The sequence below is a fragment of the Phaenicophaeus curvirostris genome, chromosome Z (assembly GCF_032191515.1).
Source record: "Phaenicophaeus curvirostris isolate KB17595 chromosome Z, BPBGC_Pcur_1.0, whole genome shotgun sequence".
Taxonomy (NCBI): Eukaryota; Metazoa; Chordata; class Aves; order Cuculiformes; family Cuculidae; genus Phaenicophaeus; species Phaenicophaeus curvirostris.
In genome coordinates, this window is record NC_091431.1 from 60,806,927 (window position 1) to 60,825,697 (window position 18,771).

The window sequence follows — 18,771 nt, forward strand, 5'->3', positions numbered from 1 at the left end:
GGGGGATAAGATAACATGGCAGATTGGGAGCTCTGCAAGGAAAATACAGTTGTTTTGAGATGGTCAGCACTTCTGGAAAGAAGCCCTCACCTTCTGCAGAACACCAACTGGAAGCTGTTACACACTTATCTCAACAAAACATTCACAAGGTTGCACCACATGCAAACGTGCCAGATTCTGTAAGACATGTTCCTTCTGGTAAAAAACAAATGTTTCTTGGCTTGGGGAGGAAAGAAAGGGCAACCCTTAGAAAAATCTACTTCAAACAATAAGCAGTGTTCATGTCCTTGAAATAGTAGATAATAGCAGCTGGATATTTTGGGGAACATTAAATTCTGCTGGTTTTGACTCTGACACCTCACTTAACATGAAGCCTCAGCCAGGAGGGTTCTACAATATTATTGCAAACATTTTTGTAGACAAGAATTTAGCTGGGTTAACTGGGTTGGCCAGGAATGGGAAGTTAAACAGCCTCAGCTGTGACAGCTGGATACCCTGAAGAGTTCCCAGTGCATCCTTTCAAAAGCGAAGTCTTGCCTTCTGTCTCTGTAAAGTATGGCAAAAACCAGGCAGGACTTTAATTTAGCTCTGAAAGACCCTAGGTGCTTTGAAAGGCATGTGTCAAGAGTAACAGGAGATACCTTGGGTTTTTCTGATTAACTTCTACAGCTTCCTATTGTGCAAATGCAATGGAGTTAGAAAGGAAAGATAATAAGTTATTGATCTCGCATCCATTTTATTCTTTGTGCCTTAGATGCAAGTGTTTCTCCTGTGAAGTGGCTTGATAGATCTTCACAGCACGTATCTCTGAGCTCTGGAGCCAAGTGGAGGCATCCTTGGATAACAGTGCAGTTTCTGACTAAAATAGATGAGGCAGTTACTTTCAAAGCTAACTGAACTAGTTAGTAAGACCAAACATCCCCTACAAACACACTGAAGAATACCCTGAAGAATGAAATAGTTCACTAGAAAATAAATTATGTTGTTTATGTACACACACCAGCTGTTTTCCACATTCTTCACCAGTGTTTTATACCTCCTTTTTAATAAACCAGTCGTATTTCCTTTACCCTATGAATAAATTAAGTGGTAAAGAATAAGCAGACCAGTGACTTATACCTCCAGACACCTCACTGGGATGAACCCCAAATATCAACACATAGCCTATGACAGAAAACACTTCTGTGTTACACTCCACCCTCAACCATTTCTGCTGTAGAAGCCCTCTGAAGTAGACACTAAGAGCTTAAAAAGGCATTTTTTTTTCTTGCCAAACCGTGAACCACTAATAATTTCCATCCCCTTAATAATTGCTTTTAACTTCCAGAAAAACACTTCACCGCAAGCAAAGATCAACCCTGGATATATAGAAGTGGATTAAAACAGATGGTTCGAATTAAATCCTATGCAACAGTAATTATAGTTGACATCAGCATTTTCATTGAAGGAATTGTATTATTAACTATTTGATCATTAACAGCAAATAATAAATTCACAGCTATTACCTACATTTGCTTCCCCAACACTTGCAATTTCCTGTTCAAAATGTCACATTTTTTCATGTTTTCTGTTTCAGTGATGAAGTGACAGAACACAAAATCAGAGGGTATAAGTATAGTATTTTACTTAGTAAATGTCCTTATTCAAGATTTAATATTTAATAAATGTTAACAGTTTTTTCTGTTTTACAGTAGTCATGGATGACAAAGACTAAGTGCCTTTTAAAAGAAACATGACACATATGGTGTTTGCCATCCAGGCACGTAATCATTCTGATTATATTTTCTTTACAAAGTAAAGAACAGGGGGTTCTAGTAGACAGGGATTTAAGGGTAAACTCTTGCTCCAAGTGAGCTTTCAAATTTGCTTCGAAATTTTTTGTGATGGCCCAAAAGCCAAGACTACATATTGCTAGGAGAATAATAAGAAAACAAAACACTAGACCAACTATGGAATAAACATATTTTATTTCAACATGTTTCTTTGAATGTGTTCTGGGTAACAGTTAGGGATAGCCCACAAAAGACACTTGTCATTCTGGATGGACCTTTCATGTTTCCCTAGACAGATCCCACTCTACCACTCCAGCACTGAACGTTTGCATGCGTGGATGCAGAGCTTCAGCAGCCCCCTGGAGGGTTCCTGCCCACTCACATCCTTCTCTTTTACTCCCTTGGCACCATGCAGGACTGCACTGGTTTCCGGCCTGTCCTGCCATGGAGCTTTCCAAGCAGAAGCGATCTTGTTGATTTAATTTCTGCTTGTATATTCTGTAGAAGGGAAATACCTCTGGATGTTTCTGCTGTGGGAGCTGATTTGCTCCTTTGTTTCCCTGTTTGATTAATTTTTTAATCCATGGAAATTCTTCCATTTTATCTCTGGCACCTTTTTAAGAAACCTTTACTACTGTGTTGCATCACAGACTCTCTCAAAATCGACACTGTAGGGACTGAACAACCATTTTCTGTGTGCATGTTCAAATCTTTTTTTTAAGTCAGTAGCTATGCGTGACAGACACCAAGTGGCTTTTGAAAGAAACAAAGAAATTTGGCTCCCAAATATATCGTATTTACTAATGCATTTACCAATATATGCTCTTCTCAAGTCTCTTCCAACTTGCCTTGCATAGAGGACAAACTTTCTGATGTCACACTGTCCCAGGCAAATGGCCTATCTGAAATATACACTACTGGCTAAGAAGCAAGAGCAGTGAAAGTAACAGAAATTACTCAAGGCTCTCACTTAGATTTTTCTTCTAGCCATCAAAGCCATGCCTAATCACAATGGAAAGTGATGATGGAAATACTACTTTGCTCTCTGCCAAAATGAGTCTTCCCTCCAGCCAAAATGGCTTAGCCAGATCAGAGTGGTATAACTTATGATTCCCTGTGCCAAGTTTTCTGATCCTGGCTCCTGGAATGAGCCTATAGCAATTTCTTCTACATAATGTAACATATTTCTTACTCAGAGACGTAATTTCTGCAAATTTCTGCAAATAAGGCAGCTATTCTGAAGGCTTTGTCTGCAGGTAAAAGTTTCTAAGTCCACCATCTCAATAGTTCTGTGCCTGTCCATGTACACCAGGAAGCACTAAGCCAGTCACAGTTAAAGCTCTCCAGGTTTTACTGCCAGCTCTGCCTTGGCTCGTGTTCCACACTTAGACAGCTGCACAGAATTGAATCATAGAATCATAGAATAACCAGGTTGGAAGAGACCCACCAGATCATCGAGTCCAACCATTCCTATCAAACACTAAACCATGCCCCTTAGCACCTCGTCCACCCGTGCCTTAAACACCTCTAGGGAAGGTGACTCAACCACCTCCCTGGGCAGCCTGTTCCAGTGCCCAGTGCTTGAGAAAGTAGGTAGTAGTGAGAAAGACCATAGCAAAGATACAACAATTAGAAGAATAAATGAGAGAAAATTACCACAATGAACAAATCACTAGTAACTATATTATGGAACTACTATTTACCAAGAAGCAAGAGACTCTGCAGCTTAAGCTAAGGAAGATTCTGGCCTTTCTCATTATCACTGCCTAACAAGATTAGGATTGTTATGTAAGTAAGTATTTCTATACTTCTAGATAATCAAAAAAGTAATTAAAAATAAAATACCCTTTATGTGTGAAAAATGGCTTGTTGCTGTAGTGACTGCAATCTATAATATCTGAGTTTACCAACATCAAACAATGTTTTCAGCAAAGACCCCACACAGCTATTGATCCTTTTTTCTGAATATTTCAATTGAAGCAGTGAAGACCCTGGTACCTTCCTGCTCCATGAAGAGATGGACAAATGTCTTTTTCTCAGCAGAGATTATGCTGCAATTCAAAGGCATCTTCCTGCTTAGACTACAAATTCCTCCATGTGTCATAAAAGTCAAACCCATGCCTTTAGAAAATATTCGTCTGCCACTTAGCTTCACAGTGACAGCAAGAACCCAACCACTATCTTGTTAATCTAGTGAGAAGACCTGTAGGAGAAGCAGCATGTGGCTGAGCAGCTATGACATTATCCAAAAGAATGCCTGCAGAAATTATGCATATTCAAGTTTTAATGATGAAGCTCTGTTCAAAATGAAGTCACCTATACTTAGCTCTCTTTAGGCAAGGTAAAGCAAAATCCAGTTGCCTAAACTTCTGTAGCTATCTCAGTCTGCCTAGGATATTTTGCTGGCCTTCCAGCCTGTGCTTCAAAAGACACAGATGTCGCATCTACAAGTCTCATGCAGACTTTTTGGGTACCTATAGGGTATCCGTATGATTAATATGTGGCTGAATCTCATCCTTAAGTGTCAAGCTCCCAATAAATGGAGAGCTAGTCTATACAGTCTGTGGAATAAAGAACAGCTGATGGAGTTGATTTAATTGCCTGAAAACAGATGTTCAGGTACATATGAGACGTCTGGCCTTAAGCTTTTTAGACAGTTCTTTAAGCTTCTGGCCATTTCAGAAGGATGTAGACATCCTACAGGTCTTGTGTCATCACAGTGACTCCCATGCAGATGCCTTGGGTGCCCAGGGGTGTCTTTAACGACACTAAAGCCCTACACAGAGGTTATAGACTCAATCTCCAGCTCTGTAATTGGGAGCCTTGATACCCAGTGCACATCCATACTTAGAAGGTTGGATCTGGATATATAAAGCACGCAAAGTATGCAAGTACAATAAGTAAGCAGACACTAGCATGACTAAAGGGCATTCTAGTAGAAGTAGAAACTAGATTGATACATCTCAGAAGGGAAAATAATTAATCCTTTTTATATAAAAGTGAGGAAAATAGATAATTTGAATGAAACGGCTCCATACAATAATTAAAAAAGTTGCAATGTAAAAAATAAAATATGTTTAAAAGCAGATTAGATAAAATGAACAATAAATTCAGGCTTGTAGCTCTTAAAATTATCATTGTACAAATCCAGTTCACTCAACAATATTCTTATTGTGCTCTCATTACTTATGAATGCTTCTCTAAACCTGCTTCAGAGGATGAATCAGCATAGCTGTAATAGTCTCCAATGAACTTTGATCTAGAATAAAAATTATAAAAGACATTTCCCACTTATTTTCACTGGGAAGAAATTAGTTTTGGAACTGCTTGGGTTTATGTATTTTTTTTTATTAACTGGGACTAATTCCCAGTTTATTCCTTTATGTCCTTACGTGACCTACCCTCATTAGTTGTAGCAGAGGAATAAGCAGACAAAATTTATTTTGCTTCCTAAACATTTTGCAGTCTGTGTCTGGAGCAATTCCCCTCAACTGCTTCTAATGTCAGTGGGTACAGCAAACCAAAATACCTATCTGTGTGCTGGATGTGTATCTGAAACACTGCAGTCACATTAACACAAACATCTCAAACATAAATTGTGTATTTTTACATAGAATCTCATTTTTTTCTTGAGTAACAATATTGAACAAACGTAGGTAATCTACTCATCGAGCAGCACTCTCTCTTTTTTTATGTACCTAATCATTTAAATTAAACTCTCAAAATCACACAGTTCCCTATCTTCAAAGCATCCTAAATTCTTAGAAGCCAAGTTCTGTTGACTTAAAAATGCCTTCATTAGCTGTGACAACGCTTTCCGATCCCTAGGGCACAAAACCCATTTATCTACGGTTATGTATATATAGTTAGAAATAAGCTTCCTGTTAATTTGGCCTTTACACTTTGTCACTACTGCTGCTTCTGTTCTGTGTTACCATTGTAAGGCAGGCACCTCAAGGAGAGGGACAGAGTGTAGGTCAGTGTACTCTGTTAGGAGGCTGCAAGTCCCAGACCTGCTCAGCTCCGAGTTACACTTGGAGACTTGGTGCCGTAGACATGCTCGGTCACATTTAGCATCGTCATCTCAAAGATGGTGAGCATTTCTGTCACTTCACACTAGCTGCAGCCTCAGTTTAAGGAGCCAGCAAGCCAAGCTCTTTGCAAAACGACAGCATGGAAATGAGCTAAATCAATGGAAAGCTTCCAGCAGAACTTGGCACCAGCTGTCTTCTGGCAGCACATTAAAAATTACATGTACTTGCTAATCTTGCACTAAAGCATGTTACTGAGACAGTGTAACATTGACTTGACGTGGAAGGCTTTTATGTCTTGAAAGCAAGTAAAGCATACTCTCCAGACAGCAAATAGGTGACTAAATGTCCAATATCTGCTCTTGAACGCTGTGCAGTTGCCTGGCCAACTGCTGGCCTCACACTCACTCTCCCACCAGGAGGAAACACGTATGGGATTTCGCTGTGTGCCAAGGGTGGATCCAGACCCATGGCACGGAGCCAGCTTGAAGCACAGGCTCTGGTAAAGCTTAATGTAGGCTTTGCTTTACAGCAAATCAGGACATACATATTTGGTATCATGTCTTGGATTTAAGTAAAAGAACGCAATTAAAATATTCTTCACTTTGTGAATCAGAAGATTTACGGAAGTCACCACTTCATCAATATAGAGAAAGTCACTCAAAGGTGGTGTGATTAAATTTTACTTATAACAAAGATTTTTACCGAACTTAGAACATCTGGACCACTTAGGACATCTGCCAAGGATCAAAAAAACCTCATGTGATCTTAAACCTCAAGAGAGAAATCAGTTGGTCCAGTAGACTGCATCTGGGCAGGGATTATTTTTGTCTGTTGAATGAACGTTCTGTAAAATGCAGGCATGGGGGGAAGGATCAAGTCAGGACACATTCATTTTTGTTCTAGTGACTGTTCAGTACAAGGCAATGAATAGGAGCTGGTACTTGTATCATACTTCACTGTGAAATACTGACTTTCCACATTTCAGCAAAACCAAGGAGGAATTCACAAATTTTCTTTCAGTTCATAGGTCTCATTAAAGAGACTGGTACACAAAGTGGGAAAAAATGAGTATTCAGCTTAATTCTGCACATTCCTATCAAAAAATTCCTCATCTTTTAACCAAATCAGAAGACAAAGAATGATTCAAAATACATTAAATAAGGGCCTCGTATTGTTTCAGCCCAATTCTAATATGAAAATAAACACTTCACTGCCCCACACTTCCTTACACACTTCTTAAATAGGAACACTCATTTCCCATGGGGCATGTACGTAGCAGAGTGAAAGTATTGTGGTAAGTAAGAAGTGAAAGTAGGGAACAAAAGTGAAAACTTGATTCATTTGTCACCTTCAGTGGTGAGATGCACTAGGCACTCAAACCATATTTGGTAAAGGTTAAAGAAAAAGCCTTAACTAGCAAAGGAGAAAATAATCTTAGAAATTCTTCGCCTGATAACACAGAAGACAAGCACCTAAGCCACAAACATTCAAATAAATAAACAGAAAATTGTGTTTTCCCTATCCAAACCCTCTTTTTAATTAATATGAACTTTATGGAGAAGAATTATCTCAAAATTAATCATTATGAGTTCCGATTATGTCGTATTTCAGCTTAACATCTCTATTAGAAACAATGTGATACACCCCTTCTATCTTTCCAATGCTTCCAAAACTACAGAGATCAAAATATTTTAAGTATGCAATTCCCAGACACATAGCTGTATCAGGGCAAAGGAGGATGACTATACCTTTAACTTGTAGGACAGTCAGGACTACAGGCAACTCTACATAGCCCTTTGGTTTAGTACCATATTCTGAAACATAGCTGCAACTCTCTAGGTATTTAATTTGCATTCTGTAACATGTAAGTATAGAGCTAAAGAAAAAAAGAAATTGAAAGGTGTCAGTAATATTCACTGACAATTTTATCAGCCTACTTACAATTTGTTACGGAAGCTGTTTCTACCCCACTTTTTCCAAAATTACTCATCAAACTGACCTCTCTGACTTTCTCTGCTAACACTGATTTTGGCTAGGAGGCCAGGAGGGTCTTATGAAGCCACCCTTCTGCAGCTGCTCTGTAGCTCTGGGAGAAGCGGTGACAAATTTGCATAAAATTAGTAATTATGGAAAACTGTTACTGCTCTCTCCAAAGGCCAGAATAAGACAGAGCAGACCAGGTTAAGTTGTGTTTTTCTACAGGGGTAGGTCATAACCATCATAAGCAGATCAGTCTGACCAAATATAAAATTCCCACTGGAGTTGATAGGATTTTTTTGTTCTAAATGACTAAGAGACCAGTCCCAGAGAACCCACCACAGTCAGGACAGGCCTCCAGGTGATACAGAAATGTTTCTACATCATTGCTGGTTGCACCAAGTAAAAGCATCAGAGAAAGCTCAACTGGACCAAGTACTTTCCAGCCTGGCATTTAATTTAGAAGATGGAAGAACTGAGATGAATAAGGATGGGAAAGAGAGGATCTGTGGAAAGCCAGAGTTACATTCAGTGGATGTGAACCCTGTACAGGTCTGTTGAACCACAGACATGGACATCCAGAGTTTCTCCTTGCTGAAAAGGCTTCTGCTGGCTACCCACAGCCAGCTGGCTGGTTGAGGGTATATGTTCTTTTCAAATCCTTTTTATAACCTCTACTCAAGAATTTTGAGTGTGTTTCTTATGCAACTTGTTCAAATTGGCTTCAGACTGAAAGTGTACCATCTAAAAATTCTTCTTCTGTACTTCCAAATAATTTTACGCTTAACATGTGAGAACACTAAAAAGACTTTTTAAGGAAAAAACCCAACAGTTTCTATTAGAAAAAATGAACCCCATACAATTCTTTCATAAGTCCAGCACCTGAGCAAGGAAAATCCACATATCTAACACCAACATTGATCCAGCCTGTTTACACATCACAAATCTAACATTCTCTACGAAATTCACCTTTATTCTGCAACTTGTCTCAATCTCAACCACTATCTGACGCATTTTTCATGTTTTACAATATGTACCTAGGCTACCACGATCAAGGAACTTGCATAGTCCTGACATATATGATATAAAAATATTCCTTATATAAAGCCATATCATAGAATCACAGAATGGCTTGGGTTGGAAGGGACCTTAAAGATCATTTAGTTCCAAGCCCCCTGCTATGGGCAGGGACACCTTCCATATATATATACACACAATAAAAGGCACAGAAAGGCATCGTAAAACTTACCACCACTTGCAGAAAGTGAGTCACTTGCACAGACCAGTGCCAAAGTAAACAGCAGATGCCAAAGATCCATACCTCTAATTCTGTAATAACAAAAGACAATAAGAGCGTTTCTTTATAAACTAATATTACTAACAAATATGACATGACATTTAAACTGTTATCTAGTTTTATTGAATTTCTGACTGGATTTAAACCAGAAGTGTATTTAAATTTACAGCTTATTGCTTTATAAAGTCATACATCTTCTTGCTGTCTTCGGTAGAGAGTAAATACTATTATTATAAGAGAGGTGGCTTATAGGCTTCTAGTCCATTTAATATAGAGGGGGGTAAAAAAATTAAGTATTGTTAATCTCTAACTTGCTTCCAGGGAGTGGCCACATCTCCCCCTGCCAGCAGCCTGTGGAGGATGGATCCCAGTGACAAACCTAGGATAAATGTGAAAGCAGCAAAAGAACATTATCTCATTCAGGGAACAAAGATATGATGATATCCAGCTCATGCTCCTTTGAAGATGTATTCATCTTTGCACGCCATGTGTAACCCTTCCTGGGTCTACAACTACATGCAGTAAAGCTGAAAGGAGTGATGTGGTTTAATATTTCAGCTTCCACACCAGAAAGCTAAATGTCTGTTAGCAGAGGAGCAAGCCAGGCGTGGGGAGGACAGTAGTAGCTGTGGGGCTGCAGGAAGGAAAGTAACCTGGGCTAATTCCCTGGCATGTTCCCTACCAGCACCCTGCACAACCCTAAGCAACTGCCTCAGTGGCCCTGCTCAGCTGTGATGCTCTTCAGGGGCTGCCATGGAGGCTGTCTCATGCTGAAAACTTCCATGTGTCCCGTATGAGAAGGCACCTTTCTATGGACACAAGCAGATCCATACAAACCTCTACAACACAAGCATGACACAACAAGCCTTTATAACCTCCCCCAAAAAGCACACTCCTTCTTTCAAATTCACATAGGCCACACACACAAACCCTACACCCCATTCTATTTGAGGAACACTACTTTGCTCATGCATTTATCACCGAAGTCTGGTAACAATAAGGAAGGGCAGAAGCTGGGATACTCTGGACCGTGGGCAGTGCAACCTTCTGCACAGAACTCTATCATGTCCCCCAAAGCTCATGAGGTTTCCACATGTAGTACGGAGAAAACGTGTGCACCATGGATTACTACCTGACCATTTACAACCATGGGAGGAAGCGAGAATGTGCAGGGAAAAAATCAGGCAGGCTAAGGCTCAACTAGAAATCAGATTGGCCAAGTCTGTGAAAGACAATAAAAAATCTTTCTATAAATATATCAACAGTAAAAGGAGGACTAGAGAGCATCTCCAGTCCCTACTAGATGCAGAGGGAACAACAGTAACAGGGGATGAAGACAAGGCTGAAGTACTCAATGCCTACTTTGCTTTAGTCTTTAATAGTAAGGAAAGTTGTTCCCTCTGCGCACAACCCCAGGGGTTGGAGGAGCAGAACGAGGTTCCCACCATACAAGAGGAGGTGGTTAGAGACTTGCTTGCCCAGCTAGACATCTACAAGTCTATGGGGCCGGATGGAGCCCACCCAAGAGTACTGAGGGAACTGGCGGATGTACTTGCCAAACCCCTTTCCATCGTCTTCCAGCGGTCCTGGATTACTGCGGAGGTACCAGTGGACTGGAGGCTGGCTGATGTCGTGCCCATCTGTAAGAAGGGGCACAAGGCAGATCTGGGGAACTCCAGGCCTGTCAGTCTGACCACAGTACCAGGGAAAGTCATGGAGCACATGATCTTGAGTGCTATCATGAAGCACATGCAAGAGAACTGGGTGATCAGGCCCAGTCAACAAGGGTTCACAAAAGGCAGGTCTTGCCAAACTAACCTGATCTCCTTCTATGACCAAGTGACTAGACTCTTGGATGAGGGAAAGGCTGTGGATGTATTTTCTTGGACTTTAGTAAAGGCTTTGACACAGTTTCTCACAGCATTCTGCTTGAGAAACTGTCAGCCTCTGGACTGGACAGGCGCACACTCTCCTGGGTGGAAAACTGGTTGAATGACCGGGCCCAGAGAGTGGTGGGAAATGGAGTTTACGCCAGCTGGAGGCCAGTGACAAGTGGGGTTCCCCAGGGCTCAGTGCTGGGTCCAGCCCTGTTCAATGTCTTCATCAATGATCTGGATGAAGGCATCGAGTGCACCCTTAGCAAGTTTGGAGACGACACTAAGCTGGGTGGAAGTGTTGATCTGCTGGAGGGTCGGTAGGCTCTGCAAAGGGATCTGAACAGGCTGGACCGCTGGGATGAGACAAATGGCATGAGGTTTAACAAGGCCAAGTGCCGGGTCCTACACTTGGGGCACAACAACCCTATGCAGTGCTACAGACTAGGAGAAGACTGACTGGAAAGCTGCCAGGAGAAGGACCTCTGTACTCTGCACTGGTGAGACCGCACCTCGAATCCTGTGTTCAGTTCTGGGCCCCTCACCACAAGAAGGATGTTGAGGCTCTGGAACGAGTCCAGAGAAGAGCAACAAAGCTGGTGAAGGGGCTGGAGAACAAGTCTTATAAGGAGTGACTGAGAGAGCTGGGGTTGTTTAGCCTGGAGAAGAGGGAGGCTGAGGGGAGACCTTATTGCTCTCTACAACTACCCAAAGGGAGGTTGTGGAGAGGAGGGAGCTGGCCTCTTCTGCCAAGTGACAGGGGACAGGACAAGAGGGAATGGCCTCAAGCTCCACCAGGGGAGGTTCAGGCTCGACATAAGGAAAAAATTCTTCACTGAAAGGGTCATTAGTCAATGGAACAGTCTGCCCAGGGAGGTGGTTGACTCGCCTTCCCTGGAGGTGTTTAAGGTGCAGGTGGATGAGGTGCTGAGGGGCATGGTTTAGAGATTGGTGGGAATGGTTGGACTCGATGATCCGGTGGGTCTCTTCCAATCTGGTGATTCTATGATTCTATGCCAGTGAGGCACAGAGATTACCGGAGACCTTCAAAACCAAAGTTAAATCACCAAAATGAAGACAAACACTGAAATGACAATCAGGCATCAGTTTATTGTTCTGTGGCACAAAAATGCCAAGACACACTGACACCCCAGCTCAGTGAGTCAGTGGAGAGAAAGTAATAGCTCCACTTTCACATTTGACTGTAAATTGGTATGACAAACCTTAATTCTACACTGGAGTTTTTTCAATTAGACTTTTTCTTTCTCCATCTAACAGAAGATTAAATCAGCAGTGTTCAAACAACCAAGCCCAGTAACAATCTCTAAGTGGTCATTATCGATTAACAACAGATGCTAACAAATCTCTGTTTCAAGTCAGACTCCTAGTAGAAACAGCAAAGTTTGAATTTGGTTAGAAACTGCGAAACACAAGCACACTGAGTATTACAAATTATGGTAACACTGAATTTAAATGATAATTCCCTCCTTAACTTTCTTACTCCCAGAGAACAGATTGAATCACACTACAGAAAAAACCCCAAATCTATTACCAACTCCAGATTTCTCATTCATGCTGTTGAGTGAAATACTTGAAAATCAGATGGTATTTCTCACATCCTCATTAACACAACTGTTCAGCAATTCTCGAGTTTCAGGCTCAGTAAAGGAAGAATTCATTCCAACTGCTCTAGGCTAGCAGAGCCTAACCCAGGCCTGCAAAGGCAAGCCAGGAGATACTCCTCACCACACCTATGCCAACACAGGGATGCCCAGCTGTACCACTTGGGTGCCCTGTGGCCAGTTGGAGTGGGCACAGGGCAGCTGCACAAAGAGGAGAGCTGGGGGAGTTCTGGGGACCTGCAAAGTGTCAGGCAGGTCTTTCCCTGGCCAAGTAGACATGGGCGTCTCCAAAGGCAACTACCGGGTTCTCAAGTGAACAGGAGGAAGGAAGGAGAGAGTATGGTGAGGCTGGAGGCATGCTAGTGAGGACTTGGGGTGGTGTGACAGTGAGGCAGCCTGCAGTGCAAGACTAGGAGCTGTGAAGGCTGCAGCTGCTGGGGTGCTCAGGGCTGGTTCATAAAGCAAATCACAGTCCAATAACCCTCTTACTCTCAGAGAGGAGCTACACTGGCACAGAACAATGTTCATCTGAGATCAGCTACATTCTCAGCTAGCTCAATTGTTCCTCTGTTTCATCTCTACTTTTGTCAAAAGGATTCTTATTGTGTCTTATTAATAAATCTTCTGCAGAAATGCTTCTCTGTATTTGCCAATTCCTCTCCTCTTACTCAATTTCTACCCTGATGAATACCCCTCCCTTCCCTTCAGCCTTTCCACTTTCTCCCTAATGTTTTGGTTTGCGTCACAGGTCTGAGCACAGTGCCACTTTACAACGCTCCCGCTCTCTCCTCATCACAACACCCAGGCATCCTGTGCTGCCTCCGTCTTGACACTTGCCTGTTCTCCTGTGTCCATCAGCCTCTACTGATCTTCCTACCACTCTTCTCCAAACTTTCCTATTTCCTCCTGCCTAACAACAGCCACAAGAGAAGTCCAAACCCTCACTGGAATTCTCCTGTGAGAACAAATGTCATCAACAGAGTCTGTCATTCAAAGCACATCTATGAACTCCACTCATTTTTTCATAGCCACACCAAACAAGTCCTTGGTGGGACCAGGATCACTCCCGGCTTGCAGCTGTCACAGCACAGCTATCCCCTCCATCCTTATGCTGTGATCAGCAGCCATCTCAGCTTTCTCCCTGATAGAGTGGTTTGACAGCTACAGCACTAATGTAGGAGCCTGGAAATACATCCCAGAGGTCAACAATCACACTGAACTTCACTGAAGTCTTGCTGCTGCAGATGAAAACAATCCCATTTCAGTACTGCTCTTGGACTGTCAGACTTGATTACATACCCGCACGGAGAGAACACCATCAGGGAATTGTTCCAGCTAAAAATAATTCACAAACATTTATCTTAACAAAGCTTTTTACTGATCAGGTTTATCAGGACTCCACAAAGACGTACCCCTGCAAAGCGGGTGCAGTACAGGTATACGAGAGAGCAGCCAGGGCAGAGGGGGGACATAGCTACCCCACCACCAGCAGCTACTTCATGTTTAAGAGCAACTCTATAATTACTGGGACAATTTCTGCTGAGCCACAGACTCTAAGACTTCCAGCAGTCTGAAACAGGGCACAGGATTAATTTGCATTCCTAAACACTAATGGTCATCAAAATAATTCTTTAATCCCTTAGGTTTTGCTAATAAATGATACTTCTTCTGTCTTGGCAAGACAAAGCAAGACAGTCTCTGCTCTGCCTAAATCCACTTGGAATCCTCCATTGAGTTATCCATCCATACAAATTGCACACAGGAGAAAAATCTAGCAGGTGTGCTCTAAACATGTCCAATACAGACAGGACTGAGCTCAAAAATGGCAACTGCTCTCATTTGGAAAATATAGAAAACATGGCTGGGCCACGCTCCACCCTTTTATAGAACAACCCTGGAAAGGGCAAGCTGTTCTACTGTCCCTGGAGCTCAAAACCAGAGCCCAGAGTAGGGCAGGATCATACTCAAGGTCTCTCCCAGGCAAAAGGGTATATGCAAAGGGTGTGAAGCACCAAGGACTACATGACTTCTCTGTTTCTATCACATACAAAAAAGCTCTGCCGAGATGTAAGTACAACTACCACTTCTTGTGGTGTCAGTAGCCAAGGGAGAGCTGCATCACTACAGCTCCAGTCTTGTGGGAGAAAATCTCGTGCAAGCAGGAACTGCTCCATCATGATACCATTTTTGGTGGTATAGAATAAAATTTCTGAGAGAAGAATCCTCTGAAGAGCCACATTCCCCACTCCAGAAAACTGCTACCTTGGAGAACGTTCTCACAAATCTGTCTTGTAACCACCCGCTGCTGTTCGTCTAAGACACTCTTGCAAGCTTGCTGACAATAGGAACAGTATTGTTCAGAGGCTGCAGTATTAGCCTAGCAAGAGACAACTTCTCTGTTGGCTTTAGGACAATAACTGACCTTTACAACCTAGTAATATCTATCTCCCAACACCAACCCCTGTGTACAAGAGAAAGACAAATGCCATTAACAGTGTCACTCACATTTAACAGAAAAAAAAAATCAGAGTCTGTAATTGTAATATACACTATTATAAGGAATAATAGTCTATAACTTAAACTACTCCAGCAGTTTTTAAGAATGAAGAGAACTAAAACCAGAAAAAAACCATTACAGCAGCTGACTGTCCTCAAGCCAGCTGATACTTGACCACAGCAACATTTGGCTACAGATTAGTTCAGGCTAATTGCTTTAGTACAGAAAGGGAGCCAAGAGTTAAAAAAAGAATAAAAAAAAATCTTGGCCCTATTCTATAGAGATGATGGACTAAGGTCAATCCAAGTTAATTTAAACATGACATTCTCCAGTGGGACATGAACTTAGTCAGCATAAACAGGTGAAGCCAGACTAAGAAAAACCCCTGAGAAAAGAAATAGTTTAGTCACATCATACTGAGTGGTTTCCACCTACTCTGGTCAGGTAACAATGTTAATGTACAGAGTAAACCATAAGGAGTTTTACTTAAAAACAAAACTGCAGTTTGGAGTGAGGTTTTTATGTTTATATACCTCCTGAGCCTGTGAGGACCTGAAGGAAAGAGAAAGACATCACACTTCATTAAACTGTGCCAGTGAAGGGAATTCTTTTTTTGCCATCTCCATTAACTCGCACTACTCCAAATATGAGAGTCTATTCCCCTCTAACCTTCTCCAGTTTAGCACTGCTTGCCAAAGCAGCACACGTGCAGCTAGTCCTGAACCAAAGGTGCAAACCGAACCAGAAAATTATTGAGCAAATGATTAATCTGAGGAACTTTTCCATACATTGCTATGTTTCATCATTCCACCAGATCACAGACAACGACATCATAACATGCAATGCAGATGAATACACACCAATACATCCACCACTAAGTAAGAACAAGTGCCGAGAAGGGAATGTAACTCCAGGCTTTCCAGATATGTCCCGAACCTTGTTTATGCAACTACCAAACACATACGTACATACCCTTGCAGAGTTTTTCTGGGTGAAAAGCCTTTATTTTTTACAGTGCTGACATTCCTTATAAGCTCTCTCAAGGCAAGACTCATGACATCAAAAGGAAATATCCTTTTTGTGCTTGCGTAAAAACATTTACACCATTTTGGTTGATCATGCATAGCTGAAATCACTTCGCCTGCTTAACCTCATTCCCTTGAATGCCAACAGGACAGAGTCATTCTGCAAACTAAATGAGTTACAGCCCTTCCAATCAACACACTCTGAAACTGACACAGACCTAAAGACTTCTTCCCTTGCTTGCTGATATTACAGCTTGATTGAGTCATCAGCAACACTTGGATGAACACTTGGATGGTTTTTACAGAACCTTTGTCAGTGCCATATACTGAGCCTTGTTAAAAAACAGAAATTACAAATTGTCACAGTTGATATGAATAACACAACATTCACCTAATGTGTGTGGTTATCTGGGATATGAAAAGAACAAGGAATAATACCACAGAAGCAGAAATTATGTACTGCAAATTAAAAAAAAAGAAAATCTCATAAAGGGCTCATTTCAGAAAAATATAAAAATAACTAACAACAAAAGACAGCACTACAAGAAAAGAATGAAGGACTGGCATAAAGCTGCATTTTTCATGCATAGTTTGATGCAAATTCGAGGATTACTAGAAGGTACACCATTACAACAAACTAAAAATATGGAACAGAGGCAATTTTATATTACTAATTAGAGCTCTATGTAAGCTAAATAATTTATAATAGTTTCAACTATTAAAATTGAAAATGGAATATATAAAAATAATTGTTCACTTTGCATTTAGAAAAATGGATTGTTTTTTTCCTAAACAAACTAATTTTGCAATGAAGACTATATAAGGCTTCATTTTAACACCAAATCTATTTGTATTTTCATTGTAAACACACCTTCAATACTTTTACCAGAGCCCATTTCTTTTTCCCATGGATAATTACTCTAATTCAAACTGCATTTAAACTGGAAATAGGCCAAATGGTTATCAGCTCTTAGATGTGGTTAAGGAGCCCTTTAGTGAATCCAAAATCTGGACACTGCTCTAGGCTTGTATTGGACGCTGTTCTAGGTTAATTTAGCTATAAAGTCATACTCTGAGGACTGGGATACAGAGTCAAATCAGCTATGACATATGGTGTATCAATTCCTTATTTACAATAAAATCTATTATGCTTTGGCAGCAGTAACCTAATGGACTAGGTACACAGAGTGAGTTCTTTGCTATAAGGCTAGTAGGGTCACCTCCATCAGAAGACAATTCGGTCTACTGTATAGACAGAAAATTTTGAGCTTGGGAAAGGCTTAATTGCTTTATTTTCCTTTCAGCATCCAAAACACATCAAAGCAGCAGAACAGACACCTCAGTTGAAAGAAATTGCAACATGCAGCTGCTATCTTGCAGATGCGGATTGCTGAACTGATCCTCAGCTTTAAGTTAAGAGGATCCAGGCCTCTTCAAGAAAGTGGTAGTTTTTTCAGGCTATAAACACTTTTCTCAACTGCAGTGGTTTTTCTTCTTTTTTTTTTTAAATATTATTAATACTTAGATAACACACAACCAAAAGACAAAATTTAGCTCTTTGCTTTATTCGTACAATCAACTACAAAAAAAGGAGAGAATTTCTCTATATGAGGAAAAAGCATGTTCCAGTGTGTTTGAGAACACTGCATCAATTTAATGTCAAATATCATAAGAAGAAAGGAAAAAGAAATGCCTGTGTCTGTATATAGAACCAATCCCCTAGTAACCAGTAATAAAAAATATGGTTTTACTCAAAGAAATACAGTTCACTGAGATACTTTTTAGTATAAGGAGATTACATATTTCCAGCACTGTAAAACATTTCTGTGCCAGTGTAAAAAAAACCCAAAAACCAATAAACAAACGAAAACAAATGAAAACTTTTCAGTGTCTTGCTAGTTTAAATCTTGTCAGGACTCAGCAGTGTGGCTCTAATCCAGCAAAGCAGTTAAAGACATGTGATTTTAAGCAGGCAAGGTTATATATTTAACAAGAGAATATGGCTAAGTTAATTCCCTTAGCACAGCCAGAGCACTTAGCACCTCACAGAAATGATGAAGGAATGATTAAGCACAGGCATAGTGGTTGAAAGCAATCTGTGAGACACTACTGGGAGTTTAGGCTGAAATGCAAGGGAAAACAAACAGGATTATTCACATGCTTAATAGTATATAAAACTCTCATATGTGCTGCTGGATTGCCACTGCATAATAGGGCAGGCTTACTATTCCAGTGGGCATTTACTTTGCAAGGCTTCTCCTGTGTGCTAGTATCTACACATCACTCAAATTAAAAAGCATATTACCTAGTATTTGGGCAAATATAGTCAGTCTGGTTTCAGTACATACTATAAGTAAATGTGCATCTGATGTCTTTGAGCTCTTCTGTAACATGAAAACTCTGCTCCCTCTGATTTCCTGAAATTGCTTTGAGATCTGAGAGGCAGGTTTGGGTACAAGGTGATTAGAAGAAATTGAGGATGCTTTGTTCAAAATTGCATGGCTATAACCAAATCCTGTTCAACATGCTGACCTCAGGAGGTTGGGCTGGAGATGAGAAAGTCATTATTACAAAAGTGGAGACAATTGGGTGAAGCCAGCCTAGGATGTTAGGGGAATGAACTGAACAGTCACATCTGGTAATCTTTATAGAGATAGTGACCTATTGAACAGA

The 18,771-nt window shown here is 40.9% G+C and overlaps 1 protein-coding gene across 2 annotated transcripts in view; it reads right to left on the reverse strand.

Annotated features, from left to right (window-relative positions):
* Nucleotides 1-18,771, reverse strand: part of GHR (growth hormone receptor) — a 130,166-nt gene that overhangs the window by 55,588 nt on the left and 55,807 nt on the right. For both annotated transcript variants that reach the window (XM_069880110.1, XM_069880109.1), the window contains exon 3: nucleotides 9,033-9,112. In XM_069880110.1, coding sequence (XP_069736211.1) covers nucleotides 9,033-9,102 — 70 coding nt within the window. In that variant the 5' untranslated portion in view covers nucleotides 9,103-9,112. The remainder of the gene's footprint in view (nucleotides 1-9,032; nucleotides 9,113-18,771) is intronic.